Raw genomic sequence first — 12,519 nt, 5'->3', positions numbered from 1 at the left:
CCAGAAAAGGGCAGAAGGGTGGGAGTGTGGCTGGAAGGAGACTGAGAAGGGAGAGGAGGTCAGATGGGGGCACAGCAGGGCCAGGTGGGGCAGGAACTGGCAGACTGTGCTTTTTTCTGTTGCTCTCTGATGACATTGCTCTAAGACATTACACCTAGAAAGAACAAATCCTTAACATCTCGCAAAGTCTGTGTGCCAGGAATGGGGCACAGCTTAGCTGGGTGCCTCTGCCTCAAGGTCTCTGTGAAGCAGGGGCTGCAGCTCTATTGTGGCTCGACTCTGGGAGGGTTTGCTCCCAAGTTCACTCACATGTGTGTTGACGGGGTTTGTTTGGACTGAAAGTCTGAGTTCCTGCCTGTCTGTCAGCCGATCATTCCCTCCGTTCTCTCCTATGGAGCCTCTTCACAGGGCAACTGAAAACATGCCCACTTGCTCCGCCAAGTTCCAGAGATATAAGAGCTGGAGAGAGAGAGAAAGATGGAAACAGGAGGAAGGAAAGAAGGAGGGGGCTGAAGGTTGTGAGTAAGAAGGAAGGCCAGGCTTTTTGTTATTAGCCCCGGGTTGTGTACCATCCCATCACCTTGGCTGCGTTCTATTCAGAAGTCACTTCCTAATGACTGTGCGGTTCCACAAGGATGTGCACAGCAGGAGACAGTGAGCACCGGGAGCCGTGGTGGAGGCTGCCCTCCACATAGGCCGACATGAGACACTTGGTTCTGACTCTAAGGGAAACAGGAGACCGTGGAAGCTTTCATGCCAGTGACTGGCAATATCTGAATTTCCTCTAATTTCAACCCGTTAAAGGTGCAGACGTGTAAATGAGGCCCAGAGGGGTAGGGACTTGCTCAAGGTCCAAGAGCTGTGACACAGGCCTGTTTTGAGGGGTGCTCCACACGATAGCCCACCCCTTCTTGTCATTCTTTCATCTCTAAATGTGTGCATCAGACACATGTGAAACCAGACCCCAGGTGTTGTCACTACTGTCTCTTCTACAGCTGAGGACGTCCTGAGGGAGCTATTTCTGGCCTCGTCCCCATCGTGCAGGTTGAGGGAGTGAGGAGGCCCTGGGAGGCACAATGGTGTTTCCAGGACACAGAGCTTCTAGGGAAAAAGAGGCGTGAACTCAGCTGAACTCAGCTTCCTCAAGCTGGAAACCTGGTTCCATCTCAAGGTCCTGTGTGGGGCTCTGTGCTGGCTATTTGTGTACAGTTCTGGAGATGACATGGGCAAGGAGGGTGAGCAGCCAAGATCCCAGAGGGGTTTTGGGTTGGTGTGATTGAAGGAAGAGGCCCGGGTAATGGAAGCTTGAGGAAGTGACCTCACTTCCTTGGAGACAGACCCTAACAGAACTTAGCACACTGGTCTCCAGGCGCCCACATTCTAGACATGGCCTCCTATTGAGCTCACTTGAGTGGAGACACTGAAGACAAGAGGATGTTCTCCTGCTGTCTCCCGAGTTGTCGAGGTTGTGGCTTCAGGAAAGCCAAGAAACAGAGCCTTTTCAGTCGCTACACACATTGGCTTGGCCCTCACCTGCACCGCCTCTGGCCATTTGGCAGGAGGAGCCCTCAGGTAACACAGGGCAGGCCAACTGCCTTAGGCCACAATGGGATCCCAACCCCACACCCCTCTGAGCCTCCTTGTGTGTCCGGGGGGAGTGGAGTGAGGGATGGCGGGGCTGAGGGGGGACCCATCCTGGGCAGGAGCCCTTTGCTCGGTGTTGGAAACCTGGCAGTACGTCATGTTCCCAGCCTAGGTGTTGGCTAGCAGGATGGGAGAGTGGGTGCTAGGGACCAAGCTCCTCTACGTATATGTCAGTCCCGAGCCCTCCAGGTGTCATCTCATTCCCTCCCTGGCTGGAGTTCTACACAGACACTGCTGGGTACCTGATCTCTGCTGGGGTTTCCTCCTGTGGCCAAGTCGAGGCAGGTGCCTGAGACATCCCGGCCCAGCTCTCGGGCACTGTCTTTGCAGAGCTGCACGCAGGAGGTGGTCGAAGAGCTGGCGGATGGCTTCGGGTACTCCATCTCCCTGGACAGGGGCCAGCTGCACCGCGCCACCATCAGTAACCAGGGCTGCTCTGAGGTGAGAGTGGGCACGGAGGGGTCTTCCCACCCAGGCCCCTGAGATGACCAGGGCAGGTCCAGAATCCAACCTCAAACTGCTGTTCTCCTGGGACCCTAACAGGGCTGTTCCCCCTGAGTGTCCCACAGTCCCAAAGGAATCTGGGCTTCCACTCCTCCCCACCAGCTGCATAGGAGGGTAGGAGGGCACTCTTTGCATTTTCCTAGGAAGATTAGAGAAAACGTTAATGGCATTGTCACTTCCCACTAGGCCCTGAGTATGTTTGAATTTTGCCTTTTTTGGAACATGGAACCTCGATAAGGAGGGTCTCCAAACTCCCTATAATGTAAGAGAAATAACCATCAGCGTGTTTGAAAGTCAAAGGGATTCTCAGAACGTGTCACTGCCCTGTACACTGTTTCCAGACCTGGGAGGGGTGAGGTGGCCACATAACATTTCCCTCCAGGTCAGGGTCTGATGAAGCCTCAGGCAGTTAGAGGGGATGTCCCTCAGCCCTCACTTTGGGCGGTTCTCAGTTCTGACCCACAGGACCTAGAGAATCCACTTGGCATGCCAAAGCCTCTGTTCTCCTCTCTAGAGAGGGGTGTCTGTTGAGGATTCACTGGGCTGGTGCTCTGCACAGAGGGAGCTCTGTTGTCCCTCAGCGAGCAAATGGCCTCGAGGGAGCTCAGTGTGGAATCCTTCGCAGGACCAAAGTCAGATTGCACTTTGAGAGCCCAGAACTTTGCTGAGTTGGGACCCCTGTCTCTCCTGTCGCAGACGTCTGGGAGGGGCTAGGAGTTCCTGGGTCAGCTGCAGACCCCGATAACGCTGGTGGTTCGCAGTGGTGACCCTGACTCTGTGTCCCTCCTCGTCCCACCCAGAGTGAAGATGAGTCCACTCTGTCTGTCACTGAGGCCTGCAGGATGCGGGCCCTCCAGGCAGGCAGGATGCAGAGGCTCTCAGAGACTGTGCTGCCAGCCTTCCCCAGCAGAGTCCTCTGCAGTGTCATCACCTCCCTCTGCAGCTACTCAGGCTCCAGCACAGCCCACCAGGTGCTGGACCAGCTGTTTCCCAGGTGACTGCCCACCTCCTCCTCAGCACAGTGGTGACTCTGCCCACTGCCAGCTGTGTGTCTTGCCTTGGGAATGTCACCGCATCTCTCTGAGCCTGAGTTGGCTCCTCTGAAACATGGGGTGGGAGAGGATGAACTTGCTAGGCTTCTCCCAGGGATGAATGGGATCAGCCCTCCAGGTGCTGCCCTGGTGCCCGGCTCTGCAGAGAGGGTGGTGGGCCATGCTGTGGTTGCTGGTGGTGATTATTTCTCTGTCCCCCACGGAAAGTAGTCTTCCTCTCCCTTCACTGGCTTGTGGCTTTTTGAGTTTGGAAAAGCACCTGGAGAGCACCCTGTCAAGGAGTTTGAGATGCCATCCAGCTGGTCCTGGTGCTTGTCCTTGGTGTAGCCACTTAGGGATCTCTAGGGCCACAGAGGGGCCACAGGCCCACTCAGACACCTGGGGTGGTTCTGGTTGGAGGTCATTCAACAATGTCTATGAAGGACCTACTCTGAGCAGGACTTCTGGACACACTAAGTGTCACTCAGTGACTGAAGCAGACAGCCTCCCAGGGCCTCCCCTCTATTCTGAGAGTCAGACAGTCACACTTGACATCATTCACAGGTCCCATCTACCCTCCATCCCGGGCGATGCCCTCATCCCCTTTGGGACACATGGAGGCAGCTTGGCCCATTGCATGCGGGATGCTGGAGGACAGGACCACCTCCCAAAGTGAGTGGTCTTTGGGTGCAGACGGAGGGCCTCCTGTCTCTAGCAAACAGGGTGCGGAGAGAGGATGGAGGCTGTGGCTGGGTCAGGCCTGGGAGAACCCTGCATCTCACCCATCTTGTGATTCCAATGGGGGGGCTGAGTTCTAGTGGCTTCCACTCCGGCAGGACTGGACTCAAAGAGAGCTGTGCATGGGTCCCAGGCCCCTTGAGAATTGGAAGGGAGGCTGGGCTGCGTTGTCCCCTAGAGACCCACTCCCAGCAGAGTCCCAGCCCCTCCTGCCTCCCTTTCTCCACATCCACACCTTGTGAGCACCACCACCAGGTCCATAGTAGGAGGTGTGTGAGCAAGCTGCTCCCAAATCTGCTGGAGTCTTCATTCCAGTGGCCCACATACATGGAGGGCTTGGGTGAGCTGTGTCCAGACTCTTGGGGAGGAGAGTGTCGGTGGGAACAAGAGACTCTCACAGACTCTGTATTCAGCCTGCTGGATGAGCAGGCCTGCCACAGCCAGGACAGCCAGCCAGGGCTCAGGGCTGGGATGGGGCCCTCCTCTGGAGGGGGAGGGTCTGGCAAAGGGGCGCAGAAGCTAACAAGAGTGCCTTGGGAGGGCAGTGTTTAAGGAAAGGCCAGGCCACTGACTCTCTGGCCCATCTGCCTCCCCGCAGTGCTATCTATTTCCTGCTGGGAACCTGGCTGGGCCAAGGGCAGGATTGCAGGGAGCCCCTGCGGTTTCCCTCTTGGACCCTGCAGCTGGCCACTCTGCACGTCAGCTTTGGTGGCTCCCATGTGGAGGGCCATGCCTACCTTCTGCCAGGCCACCTGGAGCATCTCAAGGCCATTGAGGCTGAACGGAAAGGTGAGGGGACCGGAGTCTGGGAAGACTGTCTGTGTTGAGGTTCATGGGCTAGCGTTCCCTTAGAGGCAGTGGAGCCCTTCCTATCTTTGGAAAGGCACAGAAACCGTCAGGTGTGTGGGTGAAACTTTCTCTTTATCCTGCTCCAGAGCCAGCTCCAAAGCTCCTGTCACTTCCAGAGCCAGAGCCAGTGCCAGCCCCCGGGCCGGAGCCAGCTGCACCTCCAGTCTCACCACGTGTGGTAGAACTGGAGCCAGCAGCCCCTGAGTCAGCCACTCCAGGACCAGAGCAAGGGCCACCATTAGAGGCAGCCCCAGAGCCCAGCTGCCCCTGGGCCGTGACCACCGAGGACCAGCTGCGGGAGGAGAAGCTGAACATCTTGGACTTCCCTCCCCAGCTGGTGGCAGAGCAGCTGACGAGGATGGCTGCGGTGAGCAGAGGAGCTCGCGGGGTGGGTGGCCCCTGCCTTCCCCGTGCCATGAGCCGCCCCACACCTGCCATTCCCTGCTCAGGATTCCGATGATCTGGGTCCAAATCCCTGCTCCCTCCCTTATCAACACTGTGACCTGGGCAGCTTTCTTTCTCCCCAAGACTTCGCTGTCCCCTAGAGAACAGGGGACAGTAGAGACGGACACTCAGAGCACCTGCTGTACAGGGTGGCTGTGCCGATGAATGAGGTGGGAGAGAGTGGAAGGTGGGCAGAGTCTGGCCCTTTGGTGGGGGATGGGCACTCACTGAAGTGCTGCCAGGTCCTTGGGCGGATCCCCCACCTGCGCAGGTGGCCCGGACAGCCTCAGCACTTATCAGGAAGGTGATGTGTATTGACTCCAGTGGAGACAGTCAAACAAAGCTGGGGGTTGTCCCTGCCTTGTAGGGAATGTGCATGGGAATGGGGAGTGGGACCCGAGGGGCACTGGGATGGGTGGATGATGGCCCTTCTGGTGGGCATGTGTGGGCTGCCTTCTGGAGCTTGGAGGAAGTGAGATGGGGCTGGGAGCAAATGTCCACTCCCTTCCCCACAGTACTGTGTCCGGGGTCATCCTGGACTGGGTGCATTCAGTGGACACAGACAAAACCCAGGGACTCCCACAAGCCTCAGGCCACATGCTCTGCTTCCTGAGCTCCAGTTCTGATCTCACCCTGCCTGGGCCTATGGGGGACTGTGGACGCCGAGCTGGGGTGCGGCAGGATCGGGTGACACTCTGAATCTTCTGCAGGAGCCGTTCAAGACGTTGGTGCCCGCCCACTGCCTCGGCTCCATCTGGTCGGAGCGCGACAACAGGGAACGCGAGTCCCTGGCACCCACCGTCTGTGACACTGTGATGCACGACAACACCATGGCCAATTGCATCCTCGTCACCTGCCTTGGGGACGCGAGCATGACAGCGCAGGACAGGGCCAGGGTGGTTGAGCTGTGGATCAGGGTGGCTGAGGTAAGCCTTGGCACGCCCTATCTGGATGCGTGGGAATTGCCTCTTGTTTCTCAGCTCTCAGGATTGAAGTCTGGGGTCTTAGTCCCTGGACTGTCCCTTGACCCTCATGCCAGGGCCACATTGACCTTGACTTGAGGTCCCAGTGGGGACAAGCTCACTTCCTTCCTTGTGTTGAACTACAAATCCTTGTGCCTGGCAGTGTTACTCGTCGGGTGGCAGGTGTGCCCTCCCTGGCTTCCCTGGGCATGTGTCTCCTCCAGGACAGGGGAAGTCCGTGAGGGGACAGAAACCAGAGGCAGCAGAGCTTCAGCTCCCCCTCACGGCTCCATCTCTCCGCTTCCCCAGGAGTGTCGAGGCCTCGGGAACTTCTGTTTCCTCCACACAATCCTTTCTGCCCTGCAGAGCCCTGCCATTGCCCGTCTCCAAGACACCTGGGGACAAGTTTCCAGGTGGGTAGTGGGTGGTCTGCTCTCCAGCCAAGCACCATGAGGGTGAGGTGGCCCAGGCAGCCTGATTTGGGCCGGCATGTCCCCCAAGGTCAGCTGAGACCACCTGGGAGACAGCGAACGCCGGGCACAGGGACTGACCTGGGTGCTGGGTCTCTGAGTCTCTCAGCACCCTTAGGCCAGCAGTTCCGTCCCAGGGATTCATTTCCTTCCAGACCAGATCCTGACTTGAGCCCAGGTGGAGATTCTCAGGTGTTTCCTTTGCAGCAACAGAAGCCTCTATGCAGCTGAAACCAACACTTTTCCAAAGAGATCTGTTTGGGACATCTGGGAATGGAGGCCCCAAGGGACAAGAGGAGAGGCCCTCCGCAGTCCCATGGGGACCTTAGAGCTCAGAGCACCCCAGCGAAATCCCTCATCCAGGCCCCAGGCGGTTTGGATCTGCTGGGTTCTCAAATAAATGGGATTTGCCTTCCAGCATCCCAGAGTTTTTCTTGCTTTCTTTCTTGCTTTCCCCACCCTGCAGGGAGAGTTCTCGAACCTGGAAGAAGTGGGTCAGGAGAGAGAAACGCGTGAGCAGGGAGCTGCTAGTGCAGGTAACCTGGAGGCTGGAGATTTGGAAGGAGGCCAGAAGGAGAGGGGAGGGGAGCATCCCGAGGGGATCCTAGGAGGTGAGGCTATGGCAAGGCTCGGCCCAGGCTGGGGGTCAGAGAGCCCTGTGAGGGTGGGGCAGGCCGGGGCCACTTGGCCAGGCCCCCCAAGACACCCTGCCCTCCCCCTCCCTGTCTGTTCAGCTGGGGTCTGGACACACCCCTGGAGTCCAGAGGTCGGGGCCTTGGTCAGATTTGGAGCCAGGGCTGGGGTGAAGGCAGCGGGGACAGGGCCTGTAGCTGGCATGGGGAGCAGCCTCTCCCAGTGGGTCCTTGAGCCAGTCACTGCCCCTCTGGGGGCCTCCGTCTCCTCCTCTGGGAAGTGGAGGGAAATGATCAGCAGTGCAGGCCTCCCAGCGGGGTGCTACCATCCAAGGGAGGACAGGAACGCAAGGAGATTTGTGCCGGCTCCTCCTCGAGAGGTGAGGGGAGAGCAGTGATGACACGCAGATGACTCTGAGTCCTCAGGAGACTCCTGGAAGCAGGTGACGTTCTCCTCACACTTTTCAGCTGAGGAAAGGGCCAGGGAGGCCTGGGCAGGCCCAAGGTCACACAGGACTGAGTCCTGGAGCTGGGACTGTCTAGAATCAGAGCACCCTGGAGGTGGGAGCAGCAGAGGCAGCAGGGGACTGGAACCGATGGCCAGGGTCTGAGATCAGGGGCCTTGGGGGACATGCGGAGGGGAGGATGGGCGCACTGACCCTGTCCTCGGCCCCGACAGGAGGCGACCTCCGTGTTAAAGACTGCAGAGAGGGCCCACCAGGGAGCCCAGGAGAGGCAGCGGCAGCAGGTGAGGGTGACTGTGGGGGAGGGGCCTAGGAGTCAGAGGAGAGGGGGCTCCCCCTCCCAGCTGGAGACCTCCCTCAGGAGAGGGGCCTTCCTCCTCAGGTGAATCTGCTGTGGCTGCCAAGCATGACGGGCCTGCAGTGGCAGTGAGCAGGAGGAGGCCTGGAAGGGCTGGCAGCAGGGCAGATTTGGGGTGGGGAAGGGCAGGGGCCACTGCCCCTGGGAGGGGCCAACAGCCAGCCCTGGGACTTGACTGATGGAGTTTGGTGCTCCTGGAGGGGAGCGGGGGAGGGAATTGTGTGTGTTGGGGTGTCCCGAGGATCCTAGGCTGCTCTGTGTGGGAGCGTGGGGTGGGCAGGAGGCTGGGCTGAGGGGTTTCAGGGGAAGGTTCATGGGGGCACCTGAGAGTGGGAGCTCATCGCCATGCCCATCCCGATGGCGGCACAGGGTGTCGTCCCCTCCCTGGTGACATTCTTCCATTCCCTGGAGCTGCTGGACGCTACGATGGAGGATTATGTGGAGGTGAGTGAGCCCGGAGGTGGGTCCGGGGGCTCAGGCTCCTGAGGGTGGGGAGGAGAGAGTTCTGTCCTGAGCCCTGAGCTCTCTGCATTTGGAAAAGGTCCTCTCAGCAGGGCCTCCAGCCTCGTGTGGGAGTTGGGGTGTCAGGCCCATCTCCCCACTGGGTGATGCAGGCTCTGCATAAGCCACCGTCCAGGTTCCCTGGGCTGCTGAGGCTCAGAGCTGCCTGACTGTGTGGCCCCAGGAGGTGGTGTCTGAGCTGGACTCAGCCTCTCCTTCTGGCCCTGCCAGTGAGGGAAGAGAAGTCGGGCCCCTCCCAGTCAGGAAGCACATCAGCGGCTGAGCTGTCCCTTCCTGCCTGAGGCCTCAGTCTCCCCACGTGTCATCAGAGAGGGTTGGGTTACAAGGTCTCTTGCCTCAGTTGCTCTGTGCCCCCTGCTCTGGAGCCCAGAGACTGGCCCAGGTCCAAGTCCGGGCTCTGGATGGGCCTGCCCACTGGCAGTAGTGCAACATTGCAAGAGGTGTGGACGGGGGCTAGTGCTGGCCCAAGGGGGCTGTTTCTGATGGACTGCGGCTGTCTGCTTTCCAGGGCAATGTGCTCAACTGTCGGAAATGGAATGAGGTAAGCAGCTGTGGCCTCCCAGTGGGGAGGGCGGGGGTTGGAAATCAGAGACCCCCCCCCGCAGTGGGCAGGACCCCCTCTGGCCCAATCCCCAGGGTGGAACATTTATTCGCACAGTTCGATATACAGAGCTAGGGATCCTATGGCATTGGCGGGTGAGGGGGAAGGGCTGGCATCAAAGACTCCTTCCTGGAGGAGGAGCTGTTTTGGGCCAAGTGTGAGAGCAGGCAAGTCCTGACTGGAATCGCAGGGAGGGAGGGTTCCCAAGTGGGCAAAGGCCCCAGACTGGCCCCTTGCCCCTTCCTCAGCCCCTCCACGAGCCCTGCAGGGTCCCCCACTCAGGCCCTGTGGGCATCCTGTGCTTGCTCTCTCCTAGCAATTCAAACTGATGGAGGAGATCGAGCTGCTCCAGGAGACTGCAAATCTGTACACCGTGCAGCCCGACGAGCACTTTGGGGCCTGGTTCCAGGCCGTGGAGCCCCTGAGCAAGGAGGAGAGATGAGTCGGGTCAGGAGTTGGGGGAGGGCAGGGCAGACTCTCTCTGTTGACCAGCTCCAGAGCCCATGGCCGTTGCTCCATGGTCAGCCCCTGATCTGATTGCATGGCGACCCCTGGGGCCCTTCGACTCCAGCTGCTGGCAGGCTCCAGGACGCACATGTGATGTGTGGCTCCTGAGAGCTCCCAGCTCCGCTCTGTCCTGTAGCTACAGCCTGTCCTGCCAGCTGGAGCCCCGATACCACTGGGCCAGAAAGATTCGACTCTTCTTCAAACACAAGAAGAACCGCTCAGGGCAGAGTGAGTGTCCAGACCGGCAGTGGCTGAATCCACGGGCTCAGGTAACATTCAGGCTGAGCGTGGGCCTGGGGAGGCAGACAGCTGGCCCTGGGCTCCAGCTCCACTGCTGAGCAGTCCCATCCTGGGCGATTGCACTCACGTTTCTGGGACTGGTTTCCTCCTCTGTGAAGTGGGTGATGCTAAATAGCCCCTGTGTCAGGGACAGATGGGGTGCTGTTAGCTGTCTGAGGACTCAGGACAGGGCTGGAGCACAGAGCACGGTGGGGGCATGGAGGAGGTGTGTGCTGTGGTTCCAGGGCAGGCCCCTCAGGAAATGCCTCTCTTTCTCCAGACACCAGACCCCCAACCAAGGGCCCAGTGTTGGTGGTCGATGACCCTCCTGAGACCAGCTGAGCTACAGCGGGGACACAGCAGGGACACTCAGGGTACACATGGCCACCTCCTCTGATTCTGACGAGTACTTTGTGATCCGTTTCCTGGGGTCCCCTGGAGGCCACGACGGAAGGCACCAACCCCTCTTCTCCCAACCCCTTTTGCCCAGCACCTATTTCCCTATTTGGAGGGGCCATATTTTGTTGTCAATGGTAAATGCTCCGTTTGAGTATTATATTAAATTCTTGCTTCTTTCTAATCCTGGAAGTGGAGGTGTGCATCTTTCACTCGCCATGCTCATGGAAATGGGATCCAGAAACTCACATTCCTCCTCCAATTTAGAAACCTCACAGCATCATCAGCTCAGTTTATGTAGAGAAGGGAGAAAGGCCAGTCCCCTCCCTGGCTACTCAAGAACATGCCCAAGTCACCCTCCCTCCAAGGACAGGATCATTGCAGTGTGGTTCACCCTGTCCAGGAGCAGAGATGGTCCCTCCAACCTTGGGACTAAGAGGTTGGAAGCACTTTCTCAGGCAGAGCAACAACCACTGAGCTGGGGGTGTCTTTCAAACTAGCACGTGCCTGTCCCTAGCACATGTCCTGCCCAGGACAGTGGCTGCCTTTTTACACTCTGCTGGAAGAGGGAAGAATTTCCCGGTTTCTCTTGCACACAGATTAGGACCTTGTTTTCTGATTCAGTTTCCGGAATGGCTTCAGCTCTAAGTGGGGAAAATACCGTCAAAAGCTCAAAACATGCACGTGGAGAGGACGAGGCCAGAGGAATGTCCTGTGCAGATGGACCGTGGGCAGGCAGGACTCTTCCTTCTCGGGCCCACAGAGGGGCTCCCTGTTCACCCTTGACCTAGACTTGCTCCTCCTGGGTTCTACTCCCTTACTCCGAATACCATTTCCTGCTTGTTGTCTCTCCAAGGGGAAAGCTGTGGGATGCAGCTTTTAGGGCCTCAGTCAGGTCTCCCTCCATAAACCTAGGGCTCCCTGTGAGCTAGGATTTTCAGCATCTCTGCACTTCTGCATACACTTGTATCTTAGGGCAGAAATTCCCTAGATGCCCCCAGCCTTTCTGCCAGGTCCATAGCGGCCACTCCTCCCAGACTGGGCCTGATGGATCCCAGGTGAGCTCTGCTTTCCCAGGAGGATAGATGATCATGCTGACCAGAAATGACCCCACAGTCTCCCTGTTGCCGAGCGCAACTTCTGGGCCTGTGTGCTTCTCAGGCCCATGGTGTTGGACAGTCCCAAGTTTACACAATCTGGAGTATTTATAGCGAATTTTCCTAAAGTCGTTGCAGTGCCTGAGCCCAGCAAGTGTGCAGCCCCTCGGCTGGCTGTGTTCTTTTCCACAGTCTTGTGCTGTGGTTCTGTCGTGGGGATGTGTGCCTTTCCTGTTGGGAGCTTTGAAAGAGGAGGCCTAAGAAGGGTGTGAGTTGGGGGTCCCGAGGGGAATGCCAGCAACCTGATGATCTGTGGATGTGCGTGGACACAGCCTTACCAAGGGAAATGCTGAAATGCTTCTCATCTGGGTGCTAAACAGACACTGCTCTGAGCTCAACTAGAGCACCGGCTCCAGAACCAGGAGGGAAAGCCTGACCACCCAGCCTTTGCAATCTCGTCCCTTCGAAACAGCCTGAAAGAAAAGGGCTGGGTGAATCGCTTGGCACTTCTGACTCATCTTCTCCTTCCTGGTGGCTGCAAGTGTCACTCAGACACAGGCAGGCTGGGCTCTGCCAGGGAGGCCGTCTCAGCACAGCGGGAAGCTGAGGATCAATCCTGGTCCCCGGCAGCCCAGGTCCTTGCTGATGCGGCACAGCCACCCAGGAAAGAGACTTGCCAGAGGAAGGTGGGGAAGGCTGTGCTGTCCCTCGGAGGAGAAAGAGTCGTGGCAGGTCCCAGGGCTAGCCCAGGGCTGGGATGAAGGCATGGGTGTCCCAAGAGAGTCTCCTCTGGGACTGGGGTGCTCCTGAGAGCCGACCCGGCAGGTAGCAACATTAGTAAGTCTTGTAGTTCAGTGGGGCAGAGGAGGGGCCGTTTAGCGCATGTTTGGGCTTCCACTGGCCAAAAGTGCAGCTAATCACCCATATTTGCAGCGAGGTCACATGTCAATCTTTTGTTTTTTACACTCTCATCCCCAAAATTGTTTTTTTTTTTTATGTTTCTATGTTTCCTGTCTTTGAA

At 58.2% G+C, this 12,519-nt stretch overlaps 1 protein-coding gene across 10 annotated transcripts; it reads left to right on the top strand.

Moving 5' to 3' along the window:
• Positions 1 to 1,321: 1,321 nt before the first annotated feature.
• On the top strand, positions 1,322 to 10,589 carry LOC102150685 (ral guanine nucleotide dissociation stimulator-like). Of its 10 annotated transcripts, none has more exons than XM_070247038.1 (15): positions 1,379 to 1,572; positions 1,975 to 2,085; positions 2,949 to 3,142; positions 3,744 to 3,851; positions 4,516 to 4,706; positions 4,853 to 5,133; positions 5,921 to 6,136; positions 6,539 to 6,585; positions 7,109 to 7,178; positions 7,954 to 8,022; positions 8,100 to 8,164; positions 8,466 to 8,540; positions 9,127 to 9,159; positions 9,536 to 9,995; positions 10,286 to 10,589. In XM_070247038.1, exons 1-12 carry the CDS (start codon positions 1,435 to 1,437, stop codon positions 8,485 to 8,487), a joined length of 1,512 nt encoding a protein of 503 aa, XP_070103139.1. In that variant the 5' UTR covers positions 1,379 to 1,434; the 3' UTR covers positions 8,488 to 8,540; positions 9,127 to 9,159; positions 9,536 to 9,995; positions 10,286 to 10,589. The 10 variants fall into 10 exon arrangements, with proteins under 10 accessions (XP_070103133.1, XP_070103140.1, XP_070103141.1 ...); XM_070247035.1 differs by having other exon boundaries at positions 6,482 to 6,585; positions 8,508 to 8,540; XM_070247037.1 differs by having other exon boundaries at positions 6,482 to 6,585.
• Positions 10,590 to 12,519: the final 1,930 nt, after the last annotated feature.

This window comes from Equus caballus, chromosome 22, assembly GCF_041296265.1.
Source record: "Equus caballus isolate H_3958 breed thoroughbred chromosome 22, TB-T2T, whole genome shotgun sequence".
Lineage (NCBI taxonomy): Eukaryota > Metazoa > Chordata > Mammalia > Perissodactyla > Equidae > Equus > Equus caballus.
The sequence above is the reverse complement of the archived record's forward strand: the minus strand, read 5'-3'. Positions and strand labels throughout refer to the sequence as shown.

Coding starts and splice junctions, on each gene's coding strand:
- LOC102150685 (XM_070247032.1), top strand. CDS start 1,435: ATGTTCTCCTGCTGTCTCCCGAGTTGTCGAGGTTGTGGCTTCAGGAAA. Junction 2,086..2,948: donor GTAACCAGGGCTGCTCTGAG/GTGAGAGTGGGC, acceptor CGTCCCACCCAG/AGTGAAGATGAGTCCACTCT. Junction 3,852..4,515: donor GGACAGGACCACCTCCCAAA/GTGAGTGGTCTT, acceptor GCCTCCCCGCAG/TGCTATCTATTTCCTGCTGG.